This window comes from Pseudoliparis swirei, chromosome 9 (assembly GCF_029220125.1).
Source record: "Pseudoliparis swirei isolate HS2019 ecotype Mariana Trench chromosome 9, NWPU_hadal_v1, whole genome shotgun sequence".
Lineage (NCBI taxonomy): Eukaryota > Metazoa > Chordata > Actinopteri > Perciformes > Liparidae > Pseudoliparis > Pseudoliparis swirei.
In genome coordinates this window covers 16,869,428-16,895,556 of record NC_079396.1, presented here as the reverse complement: position 1 = coordinate 16,895,556, position 26,129 = coordinate 16,869,428, and the positions used below count along the sequence as shown (strand labels likewise).

Sequence of the window (26,129 nt, the reverse complement as noted above, 5' to 3'; positions counted from 1 at the left end):
TCGCCCAACAGATCCACGGATGATGCTGTCTCCCTCATCTGGACAGCCAGAGGAGCCAACAGCCTCCTCATGAATGTCAAAGAACAGAGAGACTGAGAGGCCATCAGGACTGTGAACAGGACCCCCATAGACCCACACAACTGCCCCTTAGGCACACACACACACACACACACAAATATTGTACTGTAAATATTGTGTTGTTTTTATTGTAAATAGTGTGTACTTTCCTGCTGAGCATTGCCACTTTCATTTCACTGCACACCCTGTGTGTGTATGTGACAAATAAAACATCTTGAATCTTGAATCTTGAATCTTGTAGGTGCACACATGCATTTGAAATCTAACGGGAACTTTAGTACAACTGCAAAAATGCTCACTATCATCTCGCCAGCCAATCTCACTCTTATCTCATCCCTCCATCCTTCTGTATTTTCTTACTCTCTGCAGCCACAATCACACCCTTCTGCTTCTGCTTCCTGTCACAATGTTCTCACGCTTACTCTAAATGCAGGGACACATCAACTATCAATATTACATTATATTTGATGGAATTTGTATTATCCAATATTCATGGGTATGCCAAGGCACATCAATACTATTGAAACTAGAACGGGCACTCGGTAGAGCGCATACCTTCGCATATCACAAGATTGGGCATTGAATTATGAACATTTTGGCATTAGTTGCATGCCAATTGGACAAAAATGAATCGTGCTATGGTAAAAAAAAAGATTGTGACCTTTCCATGACCTTGACCTTGACCTTTGACCCGATTGATCCCAAAATCTAATCAAATGGTCCCCGGATAATAACCAATCATTCCACCAAATTCCATGTGATTCAAGAAGATTTGACCTGTTCATGACCTTTGACCTTGACCTTTGACACGATCGATCCCAAAATCTAATCAACTGGTCCCCGGATAATAACCAATCATCCCACCAAATTTCATGCGATTCGGTTCAATACTTTTTGAGTTCTGCGAATAACACGCATACAAACAAATAAATAAATAAATAAATACACGGCGATCAAAACATAACCTTCCGCATTTTCAATGCAAAGTTAATTAGGAGCGCACTCGGAGAGTTTAGAGAAAGCAACGTTCACAAAAGTGAGACGCGTGTGTGCGTGTTACCCAGGTCCAGTCCCACGGCGCTGTTTAGTCTGCTGGGTGGGCAGCTCCTGCCCGGCATGCTGGGCGTACTCCTTGAAACTGGAATCTGCAGTGTCAGGTCGCAGGTTGACGACGGCTTCTGCCTCACCAGGGCGTTCGTGGGGAACAGGAACTGGGCGTACGACACAGACTGAGACAGGAAAATAGGTTCATTTATAGAATATGAAGAAAAAAACCTCCCCAATCAAAATAAAATCTAGATGTGTGTGTGTGTGTGTGTTCATCTACCCTGCCATAGATGTCCAGTTGAAAACCCTCCAGCCCTGGTAGCATCTCCAGGGTGGTAGAGATGTTCCCAGACGAGTGCCTCCTTTTGGGGTGGTTTAATGTGGGATCACTGGAGAGAGACACAGACGGGGGGGGGGGGGGGGGGGGATCAGAGTTGTTCCTGGCAGCAGGTTTACAGCTCAGATAAAGGATTCACAACATGTTACATGTGACTAAATAAACTGCAGCAGTTTAACTTCCTCACAGGTCGATGGCTGTTTGTTAGCATCATGAACAACTGATCTTGTGGAAGAGGTGTTGCAACTGTTTCAGGGCCACCGCTATGTTTCTGTAACCAATTAGTGCCCAGCACATCACTCGAGCAAAGTGATGTCACTTCTCTGTGTACTAATACATCCCACAATGTGCATGTGGGGCGCGAGTATGACGTGATGTAAGCACGCACACAGCAGTTGTTGATTACCATTCAAAGTGTGTGTGCTTGTGTGTGAGAACTTAAGAGAGAGAAAGGGATGAGGAGAAGTTTACGTAACTGTAATAACATCTGTATTTTTAGCTGTGTTTATACAGTATCCGAGTGTGTGTATGTCGGGAAGTTTATGTGTGATTATGTCGGTGGAGGAATGAGAGGCCAAATGAATCAATGTGGAGGAAGAGGGGTCTGGTGGGTTACCCACAATGCACTGATGCGTTACAAAGCCTAATGAAATAGTTTGTCCTCCTGGCCTCCCTCTGTGGCAGCAAACCCACCGGGCGGGATGAGAACGTGGCCTGAGGAAGCAAAGGCCTACTCATGGGGAAGCAAACAAGCACTTCCAGGTCATGACCTCAATGAGTGTGCATGTGCAGGTGTGTTTATTACCTGAGGTAAAAGCTTTCTCCGTAGGGCAGAACAGAGAAGGCGGCGCACAGAGATCTCTTCGCACAGATCAGGACGATCCTGAAAGACGCACACGTTAGTGGTTATGTTGTGATAACATCTGTTGGCTTTGCTGCTCGTCAACAGGACACCGTCTTGTCAAGGTGAAGAGGAAGCTTCCTCTTCACACATTTGTAGCGCACTAAACAAACAGAATACAAAATCCAAAAGCAGGGCTGCACAAATAATGAAAAAAGAGACATTTAAAGTCCATAACCGCCCTACATTTAGTGATATTGATAAATTTGATGAATTCCTTCTTTGAAACAAGCTGCTGTCTACCAAATAAGTACAATAACAAAGAACCTGACTTCACTTATATTGTCAAGGCAGTAATTACGTGACAATATAAAGCAAATGTTGGCAAAATGTCCTTAAACCCTAAAAACCCACTGATTGAATATTTACATAACGGAAGCCAAAAATCGGTTAAAAATTGTTGCAACAAATCAAATGCCTCAAAGTGTTCTTAACTACTGTGTATATTAACTAGAAATTATGTTCATTTTGAATGTAAATAATGAATGAGAGCTCCTCGGTTTATTAATTGTTATCCTTTGTTATTAATTGTTACAGAGGTAAATGTGTTAAAAAGTGTTAAGGTTATATTACCCCTCTGTTTAGAGATAAACATTGTATTTATGTATTTTATGTGCAATAATGTCTGAACATGTACACAAATGTGTACTTAATAAAGTGAAAATTAATATAATATTATACCAATAATTTCCGCTGAGTATTTTTGTTAATTGATGATGTAATCAATTTGATGGAAAATAAATACTTTGGAATTTACAACAGATGGCAAGCAGTACCTTGGTATCAAGACATTAAGTATTATTGCTCGAGTTCATTAGTGATTGAGTTTAATAACATTTTGGATCAGGTTAAGCACACATTTGCAGACGTTATTACATTTTCAGGAAACTACTACATTATCAGGGGGAGAATCCTCAGTTCAAATAAACCATAAACCATCTTTCAGTTGCCGACAGCCTGGTTGGTATTTGATCTCATCTTTGTTCTACTTGTTTGCAGTCATTATCATATTGGCTGTTTATTATATTTGGTACTGTATGAATAGCATTTCAACTTTTATTGTCTTCCTCTTGCGGAACAATAAATATCCAAACTAAACTAAACTGATATAATTTTGATTCCGATTTCATTTTTAGACACGACTCCAGCTGTAAACAAGTGAAACAGATGTGTGTTTGATGACTAAAAAGCAGGCTATTTTTTTTGTATTGTAGAAATCATTTGGGGTTTTCTTAGGTTCGCACTTATTAAAATTGTCCCTTTAACGTTTTGTCAAACCCTCAAATGACACTTTCCTAACTGACCCAAGCGTTCCACCTTCATCTCACCAGCGCTAATCAACAACCTGTTATACCGGTGCTTCAATGGAACGGAGTGTGTGTGCACTTCTTATCGCAGATCCTCTGGAGTATAAACCCCCGTGGAGCAGAAACTGCACATCTCTCGCCTGGTTTGTTTCTCAGAGGAAAATGTTTACACTCATTATCTTTACCTCGGGCACCAAAGAGACTGGAAGACAGTGTGAAAACAAAAACACACTTATCTCTGAGTGTATCGCGCTTGTGATGAATCATTTTCTCTTGTACACATAAACAAACTTCTCGTCCTTTATACAGCCACTTGTAGACCTCACATCATTAACCTTGGCTTTTTCTGACAGCCTGAAACATTAAAAACAGACTACACAGTTTTTGAGCTCCACACAGAACTGAGATTAACCACAGAAATAACATCAAGTCAATCGTGAGGCATTCAGAGGGAACAGCCCGAGAAGCAAATACCAATTCAAACTAAGACACCAAGAGGATTTGCATTTAAGCCGAATACTGGCAGAGACAGCAGCACATCTACTGAAGTAGTTACAACACCTGGATTAAACAATATGAGCAAATTAAATACAACCTTCATCAAGGAGCACATCTTTAGAACCTTCCACGGAGCCTGCACTCTGAAGGCCTTCACACACCAGGGGCGTGACGAATAAAACAAATTTGATCGGGTATCCGATCTAAAGAGGTTAAAAAACTTTACGTGTTGGCTGATTCGGTTGTCTCTTGAAATGTATCTTGAAAATTATAAAGTTATAATTGATGTCATCAATTCACGCCAAAGGTAAATTAAATTATATTATGAGCTTTCTTATCCACCTGATTTCTGAAGTGAAGAGATCTGATTGTATCTAAATTTACAATAATCCCAGACAGACTACATGATAGTCTCTGCTCTTTGAATCATGCAGCTACCGTTTTTATGTTGTGTCTGTTATGTTTAGTTTGATCAGAAAGTCAAACTGTGTAATGAATCCAAACACTGTGGATTTTATTACAGACATATTGAAGACATAATCCTTCACAAACATACATTTTTGATTAATCTCCAGCTGAGAAGAGAATTGAGTTTACTTTAATGCTCAAATAAATAGAGACAATCTCCTGTTGTGGCTGTAATCTGAGGAGGAGGTAGAACCGATTTATGAAGTGATTATTATCATTCAAAGTAGACAAGGAAGGAAATGAAACACTGTGCTTCTCTTACAAAAGCTAAATATGTGGTTGTCTTCTGGGATCAATGTTGTATTTGACTGTGATTAAATCATTACTATTTTAACTCGGACACATCTTTGTACCCGGTGAACTGTAAACAAATTGCCTGTCCTCTTCTGTCCCTGCTCCTCCCCCTCTATCCATCCCACGAGACGGAGGAGTTTGGATTTAATACTGCTGTTGGTTGAGTGTGCCACTGAGACTCAGCTTGTTCCCCATGATGGGAAACGGGAAGAGCAGGAAGTCGTCGGGACAAAAGCATTAACACAGGCCTTCTGGAAATGAGACTGCTGGGAAATCTGCCCCCTCTACACATCCATTTATTACCACACATTTCATAACACAGGGGGGGGGGGGGCGTGGGACTAAGACTAATCCCACTGGGAACTGGACCCACGGCCCCGGGTTTGTAACTTCTCAGGTCCATAAAGGATTGGCCACAAAATCTAAGGATAACAAAGTCAACAATCTGATGAAATTCAAGGAAAATTTGGATAGTTATTTTAATAAACTCTATGTTGATAAAGAAAACACTAAAGGGTGAAATAATTTAGCCATGCCTAACGAGAGTGAATAATTACCTCATATAACCAACGTCAATTTATCTTGGTAATTACATTTAATGTCATTATGCTGACGCTTTTATCCAAAGCGACTTACAATAAGTGAATCAACCATAAATCCTAACTCAGAACAACAAGACTCAAGAAAGTAACATTTCTTCAAGAGAGCTAAACTACAAAAATACCATAAGTAATACCATAAATAATACCATAAGTAATACCATAAGTAAGGTCCATTCTAGTGCCACTGAAGTGCTAATCTGTTATTATTCAAGGTAGTCGGAAAATATGTGTTTTTAGTTTCTAGAGGAAGATGTAAAGTTCATTGTCACATAGGATGTATGCTCTAACAGTTTTTCTTAAGTTTTTCTTAACCGTTTATGACATATTCAGTGACAACATTTCTAAATTTGGAATCAAGTTCATTGGTAAGTAAGTTTTTAAGAAAGTTAGTTCAGTCAGAAATACCTTCAATTGACCCATGAGTGGTACTTTATATCTTCTGTGACAGTTTAATTCAAATTTGTCTCGGGTGCTTTACAATCTGCACACAACATCATGCCCCAAAACCCCAACCATCGGAAAGGAAAACTCCCAAATAACCCTTCAGGGGAAAAAAAGAGAAAAAGAGAGAGAGAGAGAAGGAGCTCCCCTCTCCTCTCCTAGGATGGACAGATGCATGTATGTGTACAGACAGATTCAGTAGAGTTAAAAATTCATTGAATAATGACAGACAGATGTATAAATAGTTCAGTAGGCGCATTCCACGATGGAGACCTCCACGATCCATCAGGCAGATGTGGGGGGAGGAGGGGAGCGGGGTCTCAGCAGGAGTGGCGTAGTCATGAGCAGGAATTTCCGACCCCACGACGATCCATCGCAGATATAGGATATATGCCGTCAGGGTCCGGGTCCGGACCATGAGAGAAAAGTCAAAAAGGACTTCCGGGAGAACATCCTTAAAAGAAAAAAAGGAGATGCATCCTAACAAACCCCTCCCCGGCAGCTAAGCGCTATAATAGCAGCATATCAAGGCTGACCAGGTAAACCTGATCTTCCTAAACCATAGCTAACTCTGTCAAGAGGAAGGTCTGTCATCTACTCTTAAGTGACTGTGTCTGCCTTCCCGACTGATTGGAAGCTGGTTCCATAAAAGAGAGCTTGATAAACCAAAGGCTCTGGCCCCATTCTACTTTTTCTAGGAAACTGCAAGTAGTCCGCATTTGAGTAGCGTAGCTCTAGTGGTGGGCAATAGTATGACAAGCTCCTTAAGATATGATAGGTTAAGAAGATTTTGTGATTTTTTTTTTACTGGGAGCCAGTGCAGAGCAGCAGGTGCAGGAGAGATGTGATCTCTTTTTTTTTTTTGGAGAACACGAGCTGCAGCATTCTGGATCAACTGGGAAAGAGATTTATTTTATTAGAGCAGCCTGCTATAAGTTGTTGCAGTAATCAGTCGAAGTAATGAACGCGTGAACCAATTTTTCTGCATCTTTGATTTTTAATACGTAGATGAAAAATGCAGTCCTTGAGATTTGCTTTACGGGAGGGGTTAAAGGACAAGTCGATCAAAGATAACGCCAAGATTCTTTACAGTGGTGTTGGATGCCAGGGCATCCGTCTACAGAATCCACATCACCAGATAATTGATCTCTGAGGTGCTCAGGGCATTAAAATTACTTCGGTTTTGTCTGAGTTTAACATCTCATCCATGTTTTAGTTGGTTGCTCTCTCTGGTTTTATCGATAAATATTGCCCAAAGGAAGCATGTATAAGGTAAATAAAATTGGTCCAAGCACAGAACCTTGTGGAACTCCGTGACTAACGTTGGTGTTATCGAGGCGTCATCATTTACAAATACAAACTGAGATCGATCTGATAGATAGGATTTAAACCAACTTAGCTCCAGTCTCTGTAACAGGATGGCATGGTCACAAGACCAGGACAGAGAGGAGTCCTTTATCTGCTGCCATTAAGAGGTCATTTGTAATTTCACCAGTCCTCAGTGCTGTGGTGTTTTCTAAATCCTGATTGAAATTTCTCAAATAAACTATTATGATGTAGTCGCACAACTGATTTGCGACCACTTTCTCAAGGATCTTGGAGAGGAAGGGAGGTTAGAGATGAGACACATTGATAATATCTAATAGAGCCGCCAATTAAAAGCAAAAACGTCTTTAGCAGCCCTGCCGGGATGGAAATATACACCAGGGCAGCGGTTTCAAGGCCATTCCACTTGAGGACAGATTGGCACTGGTTTAGATGCAAGAGATTATTAATCTTGTCCTAATAGTTAAAATCTTTTCATTAAAGAAGTTCATAAAGTCATTACCACTAAGGTTTATATGCGGGCCCACAGAGCTGTGACTCTCTGTCAGCCTGGCTACAGTGTTGTTTTATTTTTCTATTATTGATGAGTAATAGGCTGCTCTGGCATTACGGAGGGCCTTCTTATATGCTTTAAGACTATCTCCAAACAAAAAGCGGGGATTCGAGATTTAGTTGACGCCAACATGCGGCTCAGCTTGACGCGCTTGCTTCAGTTTATGGGTCTGAGGGTTATACCAGGAGCAAACCTCTCTTCTTCTTCAGAGGGCATCGAGTCCAGTGTCATTCTCAGAGAGCCTATGGCACTGTCAACAAGATGATCAATCTGGGACGGACTAAAGTTAGACCAGGAGTCCTCTGTTATATTGAGCGTGGTATCGAATCAAATACAGAAGGAATCGCTTTATTTAGCTACAGCTAGCACTATCAGTTAGACATCTAGTGTAGAAACTTTTGACTAACGGAGTACCTCCCGTAGTATAAATTCAAAAGTTATGAGGTTGTGGTCTGACAGAAGAGGATTCTGTGGAAGAACAAGATCAAGCCAAAGCTGTGAGTGGGTTCTGTGTACTCTGACAGAAGCCAATCGAGTCCAACAAGGAGATGAATGCAGCACTAAGGCAATCATTATCAACATCCACATGGATATTAAAATCTCCAACAATAATAACTTTATCGGTTTTAAGAACCAAACTTGATATAAATTCTGAGAATTCAGATATAAACTCTGAATATGGACCTGGTGGCGGTACAGAATCACAAATTGAATTGGCTGTAGTGTTTTCCAGGTTGGATGTGAAAGACTAAGAACAAGGCTTTCAAATGAGGTGTAGTGTAATTTTGGTTGAGGATTAATTAATAGGCTCGATTCAAAGATGGCTGCTACTCCACCTCCTCGACCGGTGCCTCGAGGAATGTGAGTATTAATATGACTTGGAGGAGTCGATTCATTCAGGCAGACATATTCTTCATGGCTCAGCCAGGTTTCAGTTAGGCAACATAAATCAATGTGATTATCTGATATTAAATCATTCAGTAACACAGCTTTAGATGACAGAGATCGAATATTTAGGAGACCACATTTAATAGACCTATTTTGTTGCACTGCTGAAATAATTGTGTTAACTTGTATAAGGTTATTGTGTACAACTCCTCTTCTGCTTACTTTTGATTTATTTAATTGAAGTGGCCGTGGACAAAGTTGTTCACACAGTTTGACTGTATGGAGAGGAGAGCGACACAATATGAGACTTAATCCCATCGAGTTATGTAAAGATATCGTAATCCACAAGAAGCTTGTTTTCTACTTATTTACATTTAGGTGCACCATGATAGTTATAATTATGGACATACATAAAATAACTAACTTCACATTCAATTTGAACAATTGTCCTACTCTACTACTTTGGCACTAAAACATTGTAGCACTGCTGGAAGCTTATAGAGATTCATACATGGTCCCCCATTTAAAATCTCCCATGAGCCAAGGGAGGGTTAAGACTTGGAGTCCCCCTTCTTCAGACTCTTTACTTTTCTCTTTAAGCTGCCGTCTCTTCTCCGTAAGGACATGGCGACTTGGCTGAACAACAAACAGCAGCTCTGCGTCTCTTCGTTGGATCTATTCTAAAACAATCAGCCCTCAGTCTATTATTATCTGATGAGTACGCCTGTGTTGCTTTGACACGGAGGTCTGATTTATACACGAGCAAGGAAGGACAAGAATAGAATTCAACAGAGGAAGAAATGGACAGAACGACATTGTCCAGGCTACAGCTCACTTTCTCTCCCCCTGGAGAGTAAAGGCTGCACATAACGGCATGTGAGCCGAGTTTGTCAAGATTCAAGGTCAAAGAGACTAAGCCATAATGGAACAGTCAAAGTTATGACCCCTTTGACCTTAAGAGAAATCCCACAAAACATTACTAGGAATAACAGGAGAATATATAGTATTTATAACGGGTAGATGAAATGAAGCAACTATTACATACAACTGTTTTGTGCTGAAAGGCAGCTTAGTATTTACTTACTATTTAAAATGTTGCAGGCAACCGTATTCTAAAAGCAATAAGATACTCGAGGCAGCACTGTATCGTCAATAATGTCCTGTTCAAACTTCAAAGGTTTGCTGGCTCCCCGCTATGCATCTGGCTTAACAAAACCAGAACAGGACCTTATTGACGATAGAGTACTGCCTCGAGTACCTTATTGCTTTCAAATATAGAGATACTATTTTAGGTTAGGACATTTATGGGTATTTTTTCCAGTAGATGTGTTCAGAATATCTCAGGGGGGTTTGAGTTTAGAGAGTTGCTGATTTTGCTTAAACATAACTGTTTCTTTTATTTACTTTGACAGTTTACAAGACCCGAAGCCCACCGCCACGACCTTGTTGTGCTTAGGCTTTGCTCCGTAACACCACATGCTGTGAACGGCAGGGATCAGCATGCGGCTCAACCCCGACTAAACCTGGACAAAGACTTGTCTGCAGCACTGGAACAATGTGACGAGCACGACTTTCAACCGTTACCTTTACAACGTGATCCAACACACCACGACATTACTGGACAGGTCACAGGATTTGACATGTTTTTAGTAACAGCAGCTACAGAATAATAATGTGCGTGTCCAACCTGCTGCCTCTTGTGTCGTATTGTTTCATGTTTTTAATGAAGTGGATCTTCTTGGCGTGTCGAGGTTTCGGAGAGCCACCAGAGAGGTTCCGAGTCCTACGGAGAGACAGGCAGAAATGGAGATAAATTAAAAGTTTTGCAATTTGCAATTCATGAATAAGAATGACAGAGGACACATTCTCTATTTAAGTAAAGCGTACACACACAGTTGGACCTGAAATCAAATTGAACACGGCGTACAACGAATAACAACAATTATTTTGTTTATGGGTGGTTACTGAAACTTGCTACGAAACGGGCTCCAGGGTTTAAGACTGGAGTGTTTACTGTCACGCTAAAGCCACTCCCTTCATCTGTGCTGGGGCTAAGCTCCTTCAAATAAACACACGCACACACGCACAAAAGATCGGAGAAGCGGAGACAAAGAAGCAAACCAGATGACGTTGAGTTGATGACAACTGCACTTGTTATATAAAATATATATATCTATATATATATATATAGATACAAAAAAAATATATATATAGATACAAAATATATATATATATATATGTATATTGTATATACACATATAACGCCACAAATTATCTCAGGACCTGTTCAACAAGCAAAAACAGTATGTTAACATGGAGAAAAGCAATATATTTCAATCCGCTCTAAATGACTTTACGTTCCTCTCGTCGTGTTCCAGTCATTTCATTGTGAAGGGTGCTCCTGCTCACAACTTAGTTTTAGTATATTATGTGTTTTTTCCTCGTTATTTCTTGTCACTTTTTTTTCCCCTGCTACTAGTTACAGTTTAACGGTGCAGTATGGCAGCTGGACACGTCGAGCTTGTCGTGGTCTATCTGCTGTTAATCGCTATTTTCACCTCCGTGTTTGGGGACCCAGCACGCAACCACGGTCCAGTTATTTACACGAGGGACCAGCTGTTGGCATTCCGGGACTGGCGTGCTACTACCCGAGGAAAGACCCTATGTTCCCGTGAGCTGAGGAGGAAGGAAGCCGGGGCGGGGCGGAACGTCGCGCCAGGAAAGACGCTACAAACCCGTTCTACCCTCCATCATCATGGGAAACGTGAGGTCTCTCAACAAGATGGACGAGCTAGCGCGCTGACTCGCCATCAGAGGGACGGAATACGGTGTAGCCTCATGGTGTTCACGGAGACTTGGCTCACGGATTTCACTCCGGACACGCACGCTGCACTCGACGGGTTCCAGCATCATACGGGCGGACAGGACAACAGAGAGCGGTAAGAGGAAGGGAGGAGGCCTGGCAGAGTTTGTAAATGATAGATGGTGTAACTCTGGGCACATCACTGTTAAGGAGCAGACCTGCACAACGGACACTGTTAGCTATTGGCATGAGGCCACACTATCTGCCAAGGGAATTCTCGCACGTTATCATGGTGGCTGCGTATGTCCCCTCTGCTGACGCTGCTGTGGCGTCATCCACTCGGCGACCAGCAGGCTGCTGACACAGCACCCCAATGCTCTCCTCCTTCTCTCTGGGGACTTTAATCATGCCCCTCCGTCCTCCACTCTGCCCACATTCACCCAGTATGTCAAATGCCACACCAGAGACAATAAGACACTGGATCTTCTCTATGCCAACACCAAGGAGGCATACTCATCATCACCACTCCCTCCTGGGCCGATCTGATCACAACCTGGTGCACCTCCTGCCTGTGTACACCACTCGTGCACAGAAGCAGCCAGCTGTGACCAGACAGTTAGACGATGGACCGATGGAGCCGAGGAGGCTCTGAAGGACTGTTTCAAACAACTGTGTGGGAAGTATTCAGTGATGCCCATGGGTCTCACCGAGAACGGTCTCACCGACTGCATCACGGACTACATCACCATTCTGTGTGGAAACACCGTACCCACCAGGACTGTACGGTGCTTCTCAAACGGCAAACCCTGGATTTCCCCAGAGATAAAGGCCCTCCTCAAGGAGAAAAAGGCTTTTAGATCTGGCAACAAAGAGGAGCTGAAGACTGTGCAGAGGGAGCTGAGGATGAAGATCAGGGAGGAAGGATGTCTGGGACGAAGATAGAGGACCAGCTGCAGCAGAGGAACACCGTCGGTGTCTGGAAGGGCCTCAAAGCCATTTCTGGGTTCAAGGGCCCAACCAACAGCCTGAGGGGACCAAAAGTGGGTGAACGACTTGAACTTATTTTTAATAGATTTGACCGCCACCCACCACTCCCCCAACCAGACCTCCCGGCTGCTGCAACCCCCATCATCTGCACCCCTGTGGACCACTGCCCCCTCTCCGTCTCCCTCACCTTCTTCCAGCACACTCGGCCCCTTCACACCTCTCATACACAGCATTCCACAACCAGCAACCCACTCCAACACCTCACAGCAACCCACCCCCAGAGTGTCCCTTACCCAGGTGAGAAGGGAACTGAGGAGGATCAAAGTGAGGAAGGCCACGGGTCCAGACGGCATCAGCTCAAGGCTTCTCAAATCCTGCAGACCAGCTGTGCGGGATAAGCGAACACATCTTCAACTTGAGCTTGAGGCTGGGAAAGTACCACAGCTATGGAAGGCGTGCGGTGGTACGGGTAAAAAAGACCCCGCCCAAGGACCTCAATAGCTCCCGGCCGGGGGCTTTGACCCCCCCCCTCAGGAAGACCCTGGGGGGGCTGGTCCTTGCCCATCTCCGCCTCTGGTGAGTTCATCCCTGGACCCACTCCAGTTCGCCTACCAATCTGGCATCGGGTGATGACGCCCGTCATCTTCCTGCTACAAAGATGCCTCTCTCACCTGGAAAAGGCTGGAAGCACTGTGAGAGTCATGTTCTACGACTTCTCCAGTGCCTTCAACACCATACAGCCTTTGCTTCTGAGGGACAAGCTGGAGCAGAGCGGAGTGGACCACCACCTGACCGCATGGATCCTGGACTACCTCACCAACCGTCCTCAGTATGTGCGGATACGGTGCGAGTCAGATCGGGTGTCCTGCAGCACAGGAGCCCCACAAGGAACCGTTCTGGCTCCATTCCTCTTCTCCATCTACACATCGGACTTCAACCACAACTCTGCTAACTGCCACCTGCATAAGTTCTCCGATGACTCTGCAATCGTCGCCCCATTTCCGCCCGATGATGACAGGGAATACAGAGAGCTAAACCAGGACTTTTTAGGATGGTGCCAGCGGAACCGCCTCCAGATTAACTCCAGTAAAACCAAGGAGCTGGTGGTGGACTACTGTGCAACGCTCCCGCACCGTCGCGGGAGTACGCCCTCCTCCCGGTACGGTGAGCATCCAGGGACTAGACATTGAGATCGTCAAATCTTATAAGTACCTGGGTGTTCACTTGAACAACAAACTGGACTGGTCCGACCACATACATGCACTTTATAAAGGACAGAGCAGACTCTTTCTGCTGAGGAGACTGAGGTCTTTCGGGGGGGTGCACTCCTGGAGACCTTCTTCGACTCTGTGGTGGCATCAGCCATCTTCTACGGAGTGGTCTTCTGGTGCAGCAGCATCACTGCAGCTGACAGGAGGAGAATGGACAAGCTGATAAAGAAGGCCAGCAGTGCTGGGGGATCCTCTGGATACCGTGGAAGTGGTGGGGGACAGGAGGATGATACGAAGCTGTCGTCCATGATGAGCCATGCCTCCACCCCATGCAGGACACTCTGGCGCTGCACACAGCCCTCGGTCACCGGCTGATTCATCCCGGTGTCTGAGGAGAGGTACCATAAGTCCTTTCTTCCCTACACACACACGGCTGAGCTCCCGTAGGCCACTTCACAACCAAACTGAACTTGGTCACTCAGCAGTTTATCACTTTATCACTCTACCACTACCTGGTGCAACAACATGTGCAATATGCTGAAGTACTTTTTGTTTATATACTTTGTTTATATATATATATATACTTTTTATTCAGTCTGTACATATATTCTACTGTTTTTAATGCTTATTATATTCTACTGATGTTTTCTTTTTTAATGCTTATTATATTACTTGTTTCTATTTTATTATTCGTTTATCAGTGAGCTATACTACTGTGATCCTGTAATTTCCCCACTGAGGGACTAATAAAGGAATATCTTATCTTATCTTAGGAAGGAATGAACGACCTTTCACAAAGGATGTATTTTGCGATGTGGCCCAATGAAACTATTGGAAATGAAGGGTTTCAGAGAGCAGCGCCCAGTGTTCAAGGCCCAGATACAACAGAGGCAGAGATTGACATCATCAGAGGGAGGACGGAGGAAGGCTGGATGGACTGAAGCTGACTGATGTCCGTGTTCGTCATTCTTGAAACATTTCACTCCGTATTTTGATGTAAGAAATAGGATTTATTTCAGATTTCCCTCATCATTGTGCAGGCATAGCATAGAACCATTTCTCTTTAAAAAACGTGTTACTTTCTCATTACAGGTGTTCCCAAAAGCTTTTTTTCGAAGGTGATAGGAGATTGGGAGCGTTTTTTCACGCAGCTAACGGGACAAAAAAACCTTTAGTCCTCATTATTATAAATACAAGTTATGCATTTCTTCGTTTCCAAGAGTCAGTCAGTCACACAGAACTTTGTGAGTCGTCACTTCTTCCAGTATTATTAAACAAGAGAGTCTGTCTCTAATGATTCTATATTGAGTCCATGTCCTGTAACCACGGTCACATGCTGGCATCTTCTCAGCCTTCACTTCCATGGGAACCATCATTCCGCAGCATTCTGGAATGTTGTGAAATGTTTCCATTGTGTGGGAATGAAGAAAAGAACCCAACGGCCAATCACCCTGGCGGATGATGACGATGGTGATCATGAGGATGACAGCGGCTCGTGTTTAAGATAACACAATCAAGGCCATGTGGGTTGACGCACAGCAACCTGACCCCCGTTGTGACGAGTGAATAATGAGCCGTTTCATTCAGTGCAGTAACTAACTGGAGCTTACTCATCTCATGACCGATTGCTATAAATAACAATTAAGACTTCAGTTAACATGTTTGGATGGGCCACAAACAAACCCTCACACAATCATGATTATGATGTTCTTCAACAGTGACTGACCACGATTAAAGTTTTTTGAGAGTGAATGCTAAACAAAAATCTGTGTTATCTTTAAATAATGTTCTCAGCCTGGAGGCTTCCATAAGGAAAACACTGTAATCATAAACAACAACAATATCTAGATAACAGTGAGATATCCTACATCATTGCTCTCAGTCTTTCCAAGTCTGACCCAGTATCTGAGCTTTGGATCTGTAGACCAGTGGCTCATTTCCATGAAAACCAGCATGCTCTCTGGGATGTTGTGGAAATTTTCTCCTTCTGTGGGAATGGAAAAATCCAGTCTGCCATTTCCCTCGCTGTAGACGATGATGAAGATCGATGTACAGATAACCTTCTTTGTTTCTTCTTGTTTGTGCCATGAAGCTAAGACCAACAGGCCGAAACAAAAACAAGAAGCAAGGCTATTCTTTATTGCCGTCACATTAGGTTTGGCACATTAGGCTTTTCCTACAAAAAAAGCTTACATCTTTTAAGTAATCACATTTTATTCTATATGCATCTACTCCACTACCTTTTGGAGGCAAATAGGGTTCATCGCAATAGTTTTAAGTAAAATATCTGAATAATACGACCACCACTGAATAGTACTTTTAAATATTGAAATATTAAAGACCACCAACTGTATGTTTGAGAATGACAGTATTATGTAAAATGAGTGACCTTCAAACACAAAAAAGAGCTCATTTGAATCAAGTAGGAAACAGTGACTTTGCAGGTCAGGCCTAGAACCAGCTGCAGGCCTGTTTTGGGGTCTGTGGTGATGGACTTTTTGAGTCGTTGTATTCAGTTTAAATGAACATTAACATGAACAACACCAGCAATAATAGCTTGTGTTGTTTTATCTTAAAATAATCTCTCTATCTCCCCTCCTCCCATCTCATTCGTCCTCGCGGGTTCAATGTTGTTGCATCTTGATGAGCGAGCCGACAACTTCCTCCTCACATACAGCTTACACTGGTCAGAGGCCGTGCTTAAGCTCAGAGCACGCACACACGCACGCCTAATCTGTCTCTGCAGATGTCATGCTGTTTTTGTCTGTAGGGACAGAGATCAATATTAACTCACAACGCCTAATTAATTACCCGAAAGATCAACAATCAGGCTCTCAAATAATCAGCAGAATCTTTTGCACGTCCAAAATCGTAGCCGTGATCTTGCCGTTTCGGTGCGTCATTAAGAGTCCCGCTGCTTTTCTTGGCAACACCGGTCCAATTTTGTAAATTGTAGTGCTCTCTCACACGCACTGTTTTTTTTTCTTCTAAACACCAGTCATACAACATCTTTAACACACATGCAGGAACACACTTTGTCATTGACCAACCACAGACTACAGATTAAACGTCCTGTTGACGCACGCTCAAGGCAGCAGTGCGTCTGTCCACTTCTTGAGAGGCGCGCACACACGCACACGCAGTTTTTGCATGATTTACCAAAAACCATAACCTTCTTTTCTTTGTCTTCATTAAAAAACTAAACATTCACTCTTATGTTTTCGACTGCTTCAGTAGGAATTCAACCCTGGTGCTTTTGCCGGGTTAGTACGCTTTGTTTGGGCTTGTGTGGAAGAGTTCAATCACACAAACAAACAAACAAACCACAGGATTTCTATACTGCATGTGATTTTAGCCCGATTACAGAAGCTATAGTAATGAATCCATTTACGACTTGTGAACTGTTCAGGAAGCTTTCTTAGATTAGATCTAAGCAGAGTTTATATAATTAATCTTTTCCTTTGGCAACCATCGCAGCTCGTGAGTTTCCTGGATGAATTGTGTTTCTATCCTACTCCGTGTAATTTGGCACTTCATTCTGTTCATTCATGCAAAAGTGTGTGATAATATTGTCATCGCAAAGGGATAGCCAGAGAAATATTGCTTTGCAAGACTTCTTTTAGTTTTGTCATTAGTCATCACATGTGGTCAACCTGCAGTCCGATAGAACTAATAACACTCAATCTTCACATGTCATACTAGTTTTAGTGAATGGCTATTAGCCAATGACCTGAAATAGACATAAACCTGCCGTGTGTGTGTGTGCAAGGCTACGCTCACATCACTGAAAAGAGGTAGAGAACCACTGGTCTAGGCCACACAACAAACCTTACAGAGTCTGTTTTTTGTTGCATCTGTCAAGGCTCAAAAGAAGGCTCCCATAGAAAGGTTTGGTTTCATTTTTAACTAAAGCACCTGCAGATTAATTCCATACTTAAGACGTTATGATCCATCCATATGACACCATACAAGATGATAAATCTGTCTTTCAATTCAACTCTTCTTTGTTTGGGAGGGTGAGACCCGCCTGGAAAAGATCTGAACTCTCTAGATATAGAGGGCTGGGTTTGAAGACATCCACCTGCAGTGCTGATAGAGTTGCAACTACTTCTTATTTTGATTATCGATTGATCTGCGACTAATTTTAATGATGTCTCGTGAAGAAAATTTCCAAAATTGGATTAATTTTATTGTTTCAACACATTAAAAAACATTTAGTATTCAGCCTTATTTGTAATGTAAAACTGCTTTAGCTTTACTTTAAGGTGTATTATTTCACTGCTTCCAACCACCCAGCTTTGCTGTCAAACATACTGCATTTGCACTCTGACGTCTACGTTACTGACTAAACTAAGAAGTGTACCTGCACAGTATGTTTAGTAGATTATGTCCTATAATCCAGCTCTGCTAATGGGGTTGTTCTTCTCACTATGCTTGTAATCCAAATGTGACATAATCTGGATACAGTGTTTTATGTGACAGAAGGATTAATTTAATGTGGTTATAATGGAATAATAAGAGTGTATATAACAACACACTGTATGCATTTGAAGAAGAGTGTCTTCAAATGTGACGTTAAAATGTTCACTGAGACCATAATACTGCAAACTGGATGTGTGAGAGAGTGATTGAGTGAGTATCAAACCAGACCACACACACACACACACACACACACCAGTGTTTCCCCTACCATTATAACAATAATAATGCAGTCGTCATATACATAAAATATAATGTCAATTTTAAATTTTTTAGGATTAAAACAATTTATATTTTTACTTAACCATGTGACGGTCCCCGTGTCTAATTACTGATCATGTCCGTGTCCCTAGGTGAGTGATTGCCTGATGCAGCGCACCTGGTCCGAGAGCAGGAGGGCATAAAAGCCTTGAGCTCACACGGTGCGTGGCGGGTTATTCTCCTCACAGGTGGAGTGGTCGTGGTCGTGGTCGTGGTCGTGGTCGTGGTCGTGGTCGTGGTCGTGGTCGTGGTCGTGGTTCTTTGCTGCCGGTTCCTTTGCTGCCGGTTTCCTTTGAGTTTGGCTGACAACACTTACACTCCATTACACACACACATTCACATTGACACTACTCATGTGACTGACTACCACACTTCACTACGTTATATTTCTTTATTATGTGAAATAAACATTTTGCTTTAACTTACTGCTGTGTCCGTGACATATTTGTTGTGACCTAAGAGCCGGGTTGTGACAACAAATATTGACTTTTTTGTGTGTAGATCAATTATAAAATCAAAAATCCATTTAGGTAGTAATCCAAGAAAAAAGGAAAAATCCCAAGTGCCGTGAATACTTTTGCAAGGCTCTAGGTTGGTGCTTAGATAACTTTACTTGTAATCAGCAGCTTCATTGATCATGAAAATAATTGCAGCCCTTGTGAAGGTAAAGGTTGCTTTCCATGTTCATGATGACATGGTTAGAAGGAAAGTTTATGATTAAGATAAAACATGTGTGTTAACCCTTGTGTTGCCTTCGGGTCAATTTGACCCGATTCAATGTTTAATGTCGGTAGGGCTCGCTATGAGGGCAGGCAAACAGTGAGCGGGCATTTTGCAGCGAGGCAGCAAAGCTCTAAACGAGGACAACTAAACTCAAGTTGCACAAGCCAACAACTATTTTATGTATGGTAATAAAAAACTTGTCATGGAATTAAATACAACCAACATGGAATTTGATTTACGATGAACATATGTTGAACTTCGTATGGCTCAAAATATTGATGCAACGTAGCAGGAAATCGCAAACAAGATGCTCAAGCTCAAACAACCAGCATTGTCCTCCGTGACAGGAAACATCTCACCTGTGTGATGTCATCTTAACTTTAATGAGAGGAGTCGATTTATTGTGCTATGTCTGTCCTCCGTGAGCCACACTCTTTTGTTGTCCATTTTGGTCGTTATCTTCACGTTTGGATTGTTTGATTGTTTGGTTAGTTTGATTTAATGTCGTGTGTTATGATCATTAATTGTGTTATTGCATTATATCTTCGTTGTTTAATTGTTATTTAACCTAAATGATTCCTGATTTATTGATTTTTAATTATTATATAAGCTATCTATAGCTACGTCCTATTCTTAATCAGAAGTTGTCCATTGAGGCCTTACATGATTAAATTTAATCCTTTTAATAATGACTTTATGTTATGTCATTCTTTGTGATTTGATTTGCTTATTTTGTAAACCAACTTTCACTATATAAATACAAATAATTCACCATTGCAATCTCCATTTGGCACATCGTATCAATCAGACTCAGAGTGGTAGTGACCCTCTCTCTGTGTCTAGTCTACCTGGGTCACAGTGTTCAGCTGGGTGTTCTGTCTGCCTCTCCCCATCGTCGAGAGTGTTCTTTTATCTGAGAGAGACTATCGTCACAGGAGAGAGAGATCGAGAGATCCTTAAGGAGCAAGCAGATTTTATTATTTTTGCACATGAATTGTACCAGATGATCTTAATTGATTGTGACTTTGGTATTTGCCATGCTCAGTTCATTTTTTAGCAAGTTCAAAAAAACCAAGGAAAAAGAAGGAAACACTGAACATGTTTAAATTAAATAGAATACATTTTATTTAAGTTATGTAAGTTTTATTTTAAGTTCAATCATAATATCGTAATATTTTATTTTTAAAAAAAAAAAATTAAATGTTAATAATGTATACTGTGTGTGTGTTATATAAAAATAAAGAAAAATTAATGTGAATAAACTGTGCTGTTTTTTTTTTTTTTGCCCAAAAGAATCGATAAGAGAAGAATAAGTAGAGAATCGATAAGTAGGAATCGATAAGGTATCGGAATCGTTAAAATCTTATCAATTCTCATCCCTAAATGTCGGTGTTCTTTCGGGAGTCAACAAACAAACATAAAGTACCTCACACTTAAACTTGGAAAACAATATTAATTCTAATAATTTTCTGGAGATTTTAATAGCTGGGGTCATATTGACCTCAAGGGTAAAATATGTTAGTAAATATAAAGGTAACAGGAGGGTTAAACATTGAATCGGGTCAAATTGACCCGAAGGCAACACAAGGGTTAAGCAGAAAACGTATCCGATTCAGCACCCAGTACTGATTAGACACACCCTCTGGACGAACACACACAACCCAAAGAAGGGATGGAATCTGAGTGACATCATCGTGTGTGTGCGTGTGTGTTGAACATGCGCGACTCTCCCGTGAAAACAGAGTGAAACCCCACTCCCCTCCACACCCTTAAATATTGAATCGGGTCAAAATGACCCGAAGGCAACACAAGGGTTAAGGCAACAAAGTTCAGCACAAAGTTTGGGGAACAGAGCAGTTTAAAACTTAGATGCAGTTAAGTTTGATTTGTGCGTGAGACAGGAGAAGGAGTTTCACAACAAGTAGGAATAAAGTCAAAACAAATTGTATCTGCCATTTGTGTCAACAAAACACAGCTATACAGGTACTGGAATTGATTGCAGACATTTCAAGATTATTTTAGACTGAAAATTGTTAAATTTCTATGATAAATGTTTGTAGAATTTGCGCAGTATCAACCGTTAAGTTAGTGCTGGGTAATATACAGAATTGTCTTACAAGACAAGACATTGTCTTATCTAATATAGCCGACAGCCAGACTGTTGTTCTATTCCTTCTTAGTCATGATATTCATATTATTGATGATTATTCTTTCAAGATCTCAATGTGTAAATGTTATATGAAAGCACCAATGGGCAACCATACAATATCGTCATTTCGATATTGAGGTGTTGGTGAAATATTGAGTGATATTTTCTCCATTGCCCACCCCTAATATCTGTTCAATGCATGAGTGAAGCAAAGAGATAAAGAAAAGTGAAAGATAAGGAGAAGAAAAATAAAGTGTGAAAGATTCCAAAGACAGAAACAAGAATGGGGCATGAAAGAAACGTGAGAGAGAAAATTAAAAAAAAGTTTTAACAACCAAACCCGAACATGCTGTTTATTCTGCTGGGAGAAAATAAAAGGAAGGAGACAACATGAGAAAACATAGGCTCAAAAAGAAGAGACAAACAAGGCTAAAGAATTTAAAGATAAACCAGCAGTAAATCAGAGCTGGGCGTTGGAGGAAAACCAATTTCAAAATATATGTGACCAAAAACCCGATCATGTTAATGTTTTGTTTATAGAAGAGATTGAGTGCGAAGGCTCTCCGATAGCTTCGCCCCGTTACGTAACGACATCATGAGTGTACAATATGCTTACACAAAAGACAGAAGCCTCACTTTCATCTGCGAAAAGAATGAACGCTCGCTCTGCTTTCACATGGCAAAACTCAGGGGCCAGCGCGCATGACACTGCGTTTGGTTCTGCACATGGCACATGTGAATGACATCATCAGGCACACAATGTGACCAGACACGGACCCCCCAAGTTTACCAGACATGAGCTGCTCTTACGTTTCATTAACTACTCCCAATCAAGGAACCTTGAGTCTTAGATGGACCTTGCTGTAGAGAACCTGAAACGTATAAGTAAATGTTTCCAATAGGAATATTTGGCCCCCTTGGCCTGATGTCATCAGGGGGAAATGCCAAAACCTAAATTAATCCAGGAACAACCCTCATTACCTCAGTGTCGAGGCTTTGCCTATAAATGTCACTAAATCCATGATGTCATTTGGGGAAAACGTGACCTCTCCTGGGGGAAGGTCAGCCAAACAGACCTGACTGAACGGCCTTTATTGGCTGTAGGTCAGCCGGGTTTCACTGCGTTCTCGTGGCACAGAGGCTGACCTGACACTGATCACTCATTCACATGGACCTCATAGAGTACAGAGTATTGCTCATGGGTCCATTATGACTATCCCAATCATTTCTTTTTGCAATCGATCCTCAGCTGAGTCACTCAATAAACTAGCTCCCAAATGATTCCTAATGTTTACACAGCCAAATAATAAAGCAGCACAATGAATACATGTACCTTTTCCCAGTAAAACCATTGATAATAATGCCCTCATCCCCTGATCAGTTCAAATTAGCCTGTGTTCTTTCTCCGTGAAGGTGACAGTCTTATTTTATAAAAGTGTTGTAATGTTCACAAGGTTTTTCTTTCGTTTCAGATGAGGACACTCCTGTAATCAAAGCTACAATCTACGCTCGACATGTCAATATCACAGCCTGAACATGAACAGTGACTAATGCAACAGCAATTTTAGGCGACATAGTCAAAGTGCGTACTTTACCAGCCAAGTGTCCTCACTTACTGTCTAAAGAGCATCAGTTAAACATCTAACTGATCCGTCAGTGTGTGTTGATGTGCTGCTAATGAAGCAGTTGGCTGCCTGGCAGGACTTCACACACCGAGCTTTGACACAGACAGCGAGGCTAAACAGAGCGTGACTGACGAGCATATTGGACGACGGCCAAATTCATCACACTAGGAAGTGAGAAGGGTGCTTAAGTCACCAAATCATATCATAAAAGGAAATTAAAAACCTTAGCAGCTCATTTAGTCTTTAGCTTTTTATGATAGCTGAAGATCAATTATCATTTGTATGAATTTGTAATCCAAATACAGTTTACATCAACATACAGGAAAAAGTTAGTGTCCAAACAATAAATCCATATTGGCTATTTTTAATTAATTTATAAAAAAATATACATATAATCTTATTTTTTTTTTAGAGTTTAAATAATTAGTCAAATTATTGGTTAGTGGATGAACAGGAAATCATCCTCAAATATTTTGATAATGAACCATTTGCTCATACTGGTTTGAGCTTCTGAAAGTTGTATTTGCTGCTCATCTGTGATGATATTAAACTAAATTAGTCTATTATGTATGTTATGCAAAGTAGTCTCGTCACAAACCAACTCATGAATTACTCATTAGTAACACTGACAACAACCATCTCGTCATGAAATACAATGAAATACTGTATGATGCAGCATCCCAGTACATCAACAACATCAGCTCACACAACAGCTGTCGGTGACGGTTGGTGGCTGGAGCAGCGATCTGATGAGCTGCTATCTCTCGCTAATTTCCCAGCCTGTCGTTAGGTGTAAATAGGTTAAGCGGTCATTATTGCAGCGGGGCTGATTCTCAGGGTTTGATACACTGCCAACACGGTGACAGAGCTAATCCATCCATCAGCACTCACACAAGTGCTGCAAGTCTGACCCACTGCCAGATGAGTGTATATGCTTGCTATAAACACACTTTTCCACTTCATCATTCAGATCTCCGCCAGTCCATATTGTTCTCTCTCTGAATTTCTCCCTTTCATCAGAGAAAATCCAAACTAATACTGAGTTACTGCAGTTAACACCCACATGAAAATTATTCTGGTTACTCTGCCACAGAAAACAGCTCGGCTTCCGGTTGTCTGTTGGTGTTTTTTCTTCTTCTGCTAAGCCACAAGCTACTCCAACAGGCTCCAACAAGCTGCTCTATTTTCTGTAACGGCTTGTCGTGTACAGGGGACTGCTGCAGCTGGCATGGGGAGAAAGGCAGAGTTCACCCTGGACAGGTGGGGCATGTTTAGACAGTCAACCGTTCACATAAGCAACACATTAATATTATCGGTTTACAATAATAATAAAAACATCATATATTCAGTTCTGAGTGGTGCGGACGCATCCTTTAATGTTGTAAATGAATTGGTACATCTCCAAAACACTTTGAACAGCTTATGTTTAGGAGTATAAACACATAATTACACAACATCTAAAAATAATGCCTATTGTTCTCAAGTGCATTAGTGTTTACTGTCATCAATCATGAACTTGCCATACTTTGGAAATAAAAAGTCGACCAATCAAATGGTCAGTCAACAGAAAACTGTTTTGATGATAGAGTTTAAAAGTTGGTCCAGAGCCGAAGCTTTAATAATCCCGGGCTGCCTCCTCCAGCCAACTGGCATCAGTCGCGATCTGCTCTGAAGGAGCCGTCGGCTGGCATGACTCAGTACGCGTTACACGTCCTTTCCGCCTCTTTCCTCCAGACAGCGAGGTCAGAGGGAATTCTCAGAGAAAAGTTGCCTCCCAACCAGTGACGCGCACCACAGCCGCTAAAGGGCACCGCGCATTTACAGCTTCAAGCAGAGAGCCGACCGGCCCTCGAGACCGGGAGCGCGAATACTCTGAAAGTTGGACTTGACCAGACAGCACGTGAACAAGGTGTGTGTGAGCGTGTGTGTGAGCGTGTGTGTGAGCGTGTGTGTGTGCCTGTGCGTCGCTGACCTTTGGCGCGGCTCCGAGGACACCGAGTTGCAGCTCTGAACCGACAGCAGCGTGGAAGACTTCCGCGGTCCCAGTGGCGACAGCAGCATGCTGGCGCTGGACGGGGACGGCGACAGCAGGTTACAGTCCAGCAGCACCTCTGCGCTTCCCACGTCGTTGCACCCCGTGTCTGACGGCAGGATGAGGATAGGCGGTATGTTGAGGAGACCCGTCCTCGTTCCCGGGGAGGGATTAACGTTCCCGCAGCTCACGGCCGCTGCCAACCCGGAGGATGTCCCGTAGCGTCCCGGGTTACCGAGCTCCGGGCACAGCTCGGCCGCTGCTCCCTCCAAGTCGGCGTCTTTGTGGTGGCGGCTTCCAGCATGTTCTGCCGGATTACTCTGGACTGGCCGTCCGTCCAGAGAGATGTTGCTAAGAAATAAAAGAGCGGCTTGTCTCCGGCGTGAGTTCTCCCGGTTCCTCCGACTGTGTTCCCGGTTACTATGCGTCTTTTTGCCGCTACCGGTTATCACAGCGCTGTGCTGGCATGCAGCAGCCGCCGCCATGCCGCCGACCCACCGAGGAAGTCAACCGGAGGCTGAGCTCCAGACCTGCTTCTGTCAAATCCCTTTTACCCGGCGCGAGACGGCTTTACGCCCTGCGCCACTCCCATTGGCCTGGGCAGGGAGACGTCATAGCGTGCGCCACGCTATGAACTCTTTATACACACATGTAAATATACTGAACACAAGTGGGAAAGAATACACTATAACAAATGATTGTATTTTATTTTTATTTTTATAAAACTGATTTAAAATGAGATCAAGACATTTCAGACCTTTATGTGCGTATTCCCTTTTTCAAAGCAATAATAGACTGTGTTTAAAGATGAAAGCAATGGAACAAATACACAATACTATTTGAAGTGGAAGTCAATTCTTAGTAAATTCAAGTAATTTTTTAACATTGAATATATATATATATATATATATGACTCCCTCAGCCAACTATATGGAATCTAAGCGTGTTTAGATACTGTTTAACTATTGCAATGATGATGAGGTTTCTCTTGCTAAAATCTCCTTCTGATGAAATGATGATTTTAATTTTGTGGTTTAGATTTGTGGCTTTTATCGTAGTTAATGTCTTGGTTATGTTTATGTCATATAAACAAAAATCATATTAATATCTCCAGTCCTA

The 26,129-nt window shown here is 42.1% G+C and overlaps 1 protein-coding gene across 4 annotated transcripts in view; it reads right to left on the bottom strand.

Annotated features, from left to right (window-relative positions):
• cables2b (Cdk5 and Abl enzyme substrate 2b) overlaps positions 1-25,627 on the bottom strand; it is a 35,869-nt gene extending 10,242 nt beyond the window's left edge. For all 4 annotated transcript variants that reach the window (XR_008832897.1, XR_008832896.1, XM_056423647.1 and 1 more), the window contains exons 1-5: positions 24,951-25,627; positions 10,428-10,523; positions 2,268-2,345; positions 1,406-1,514; positions 1,139-1,307 (exon numbers count right to left, since the gene is read on the bottom strand). Coding sequence is in view for 2 of the 4 variants with exons in the window: in XM_056423647.1 (XP_056279622.1) it covers positions 1,139-1,307; positions 1,406-1,514; positions 2,268-2,345; positions 10,428-10,523; positions 24,951-25,495 (997 nt within the window). In the remaining 2 variants the exon portion in view is untranslated. The remainder of the gene's footprint in view (positions 1-1,138; positions 1,308-1,405; positions 1,515-2,267; positions 2,346-10,427; positions 10,524-24,950) is intronic.
• Positions 25,628-26,129: the final 502 nt, after the last annotated feature.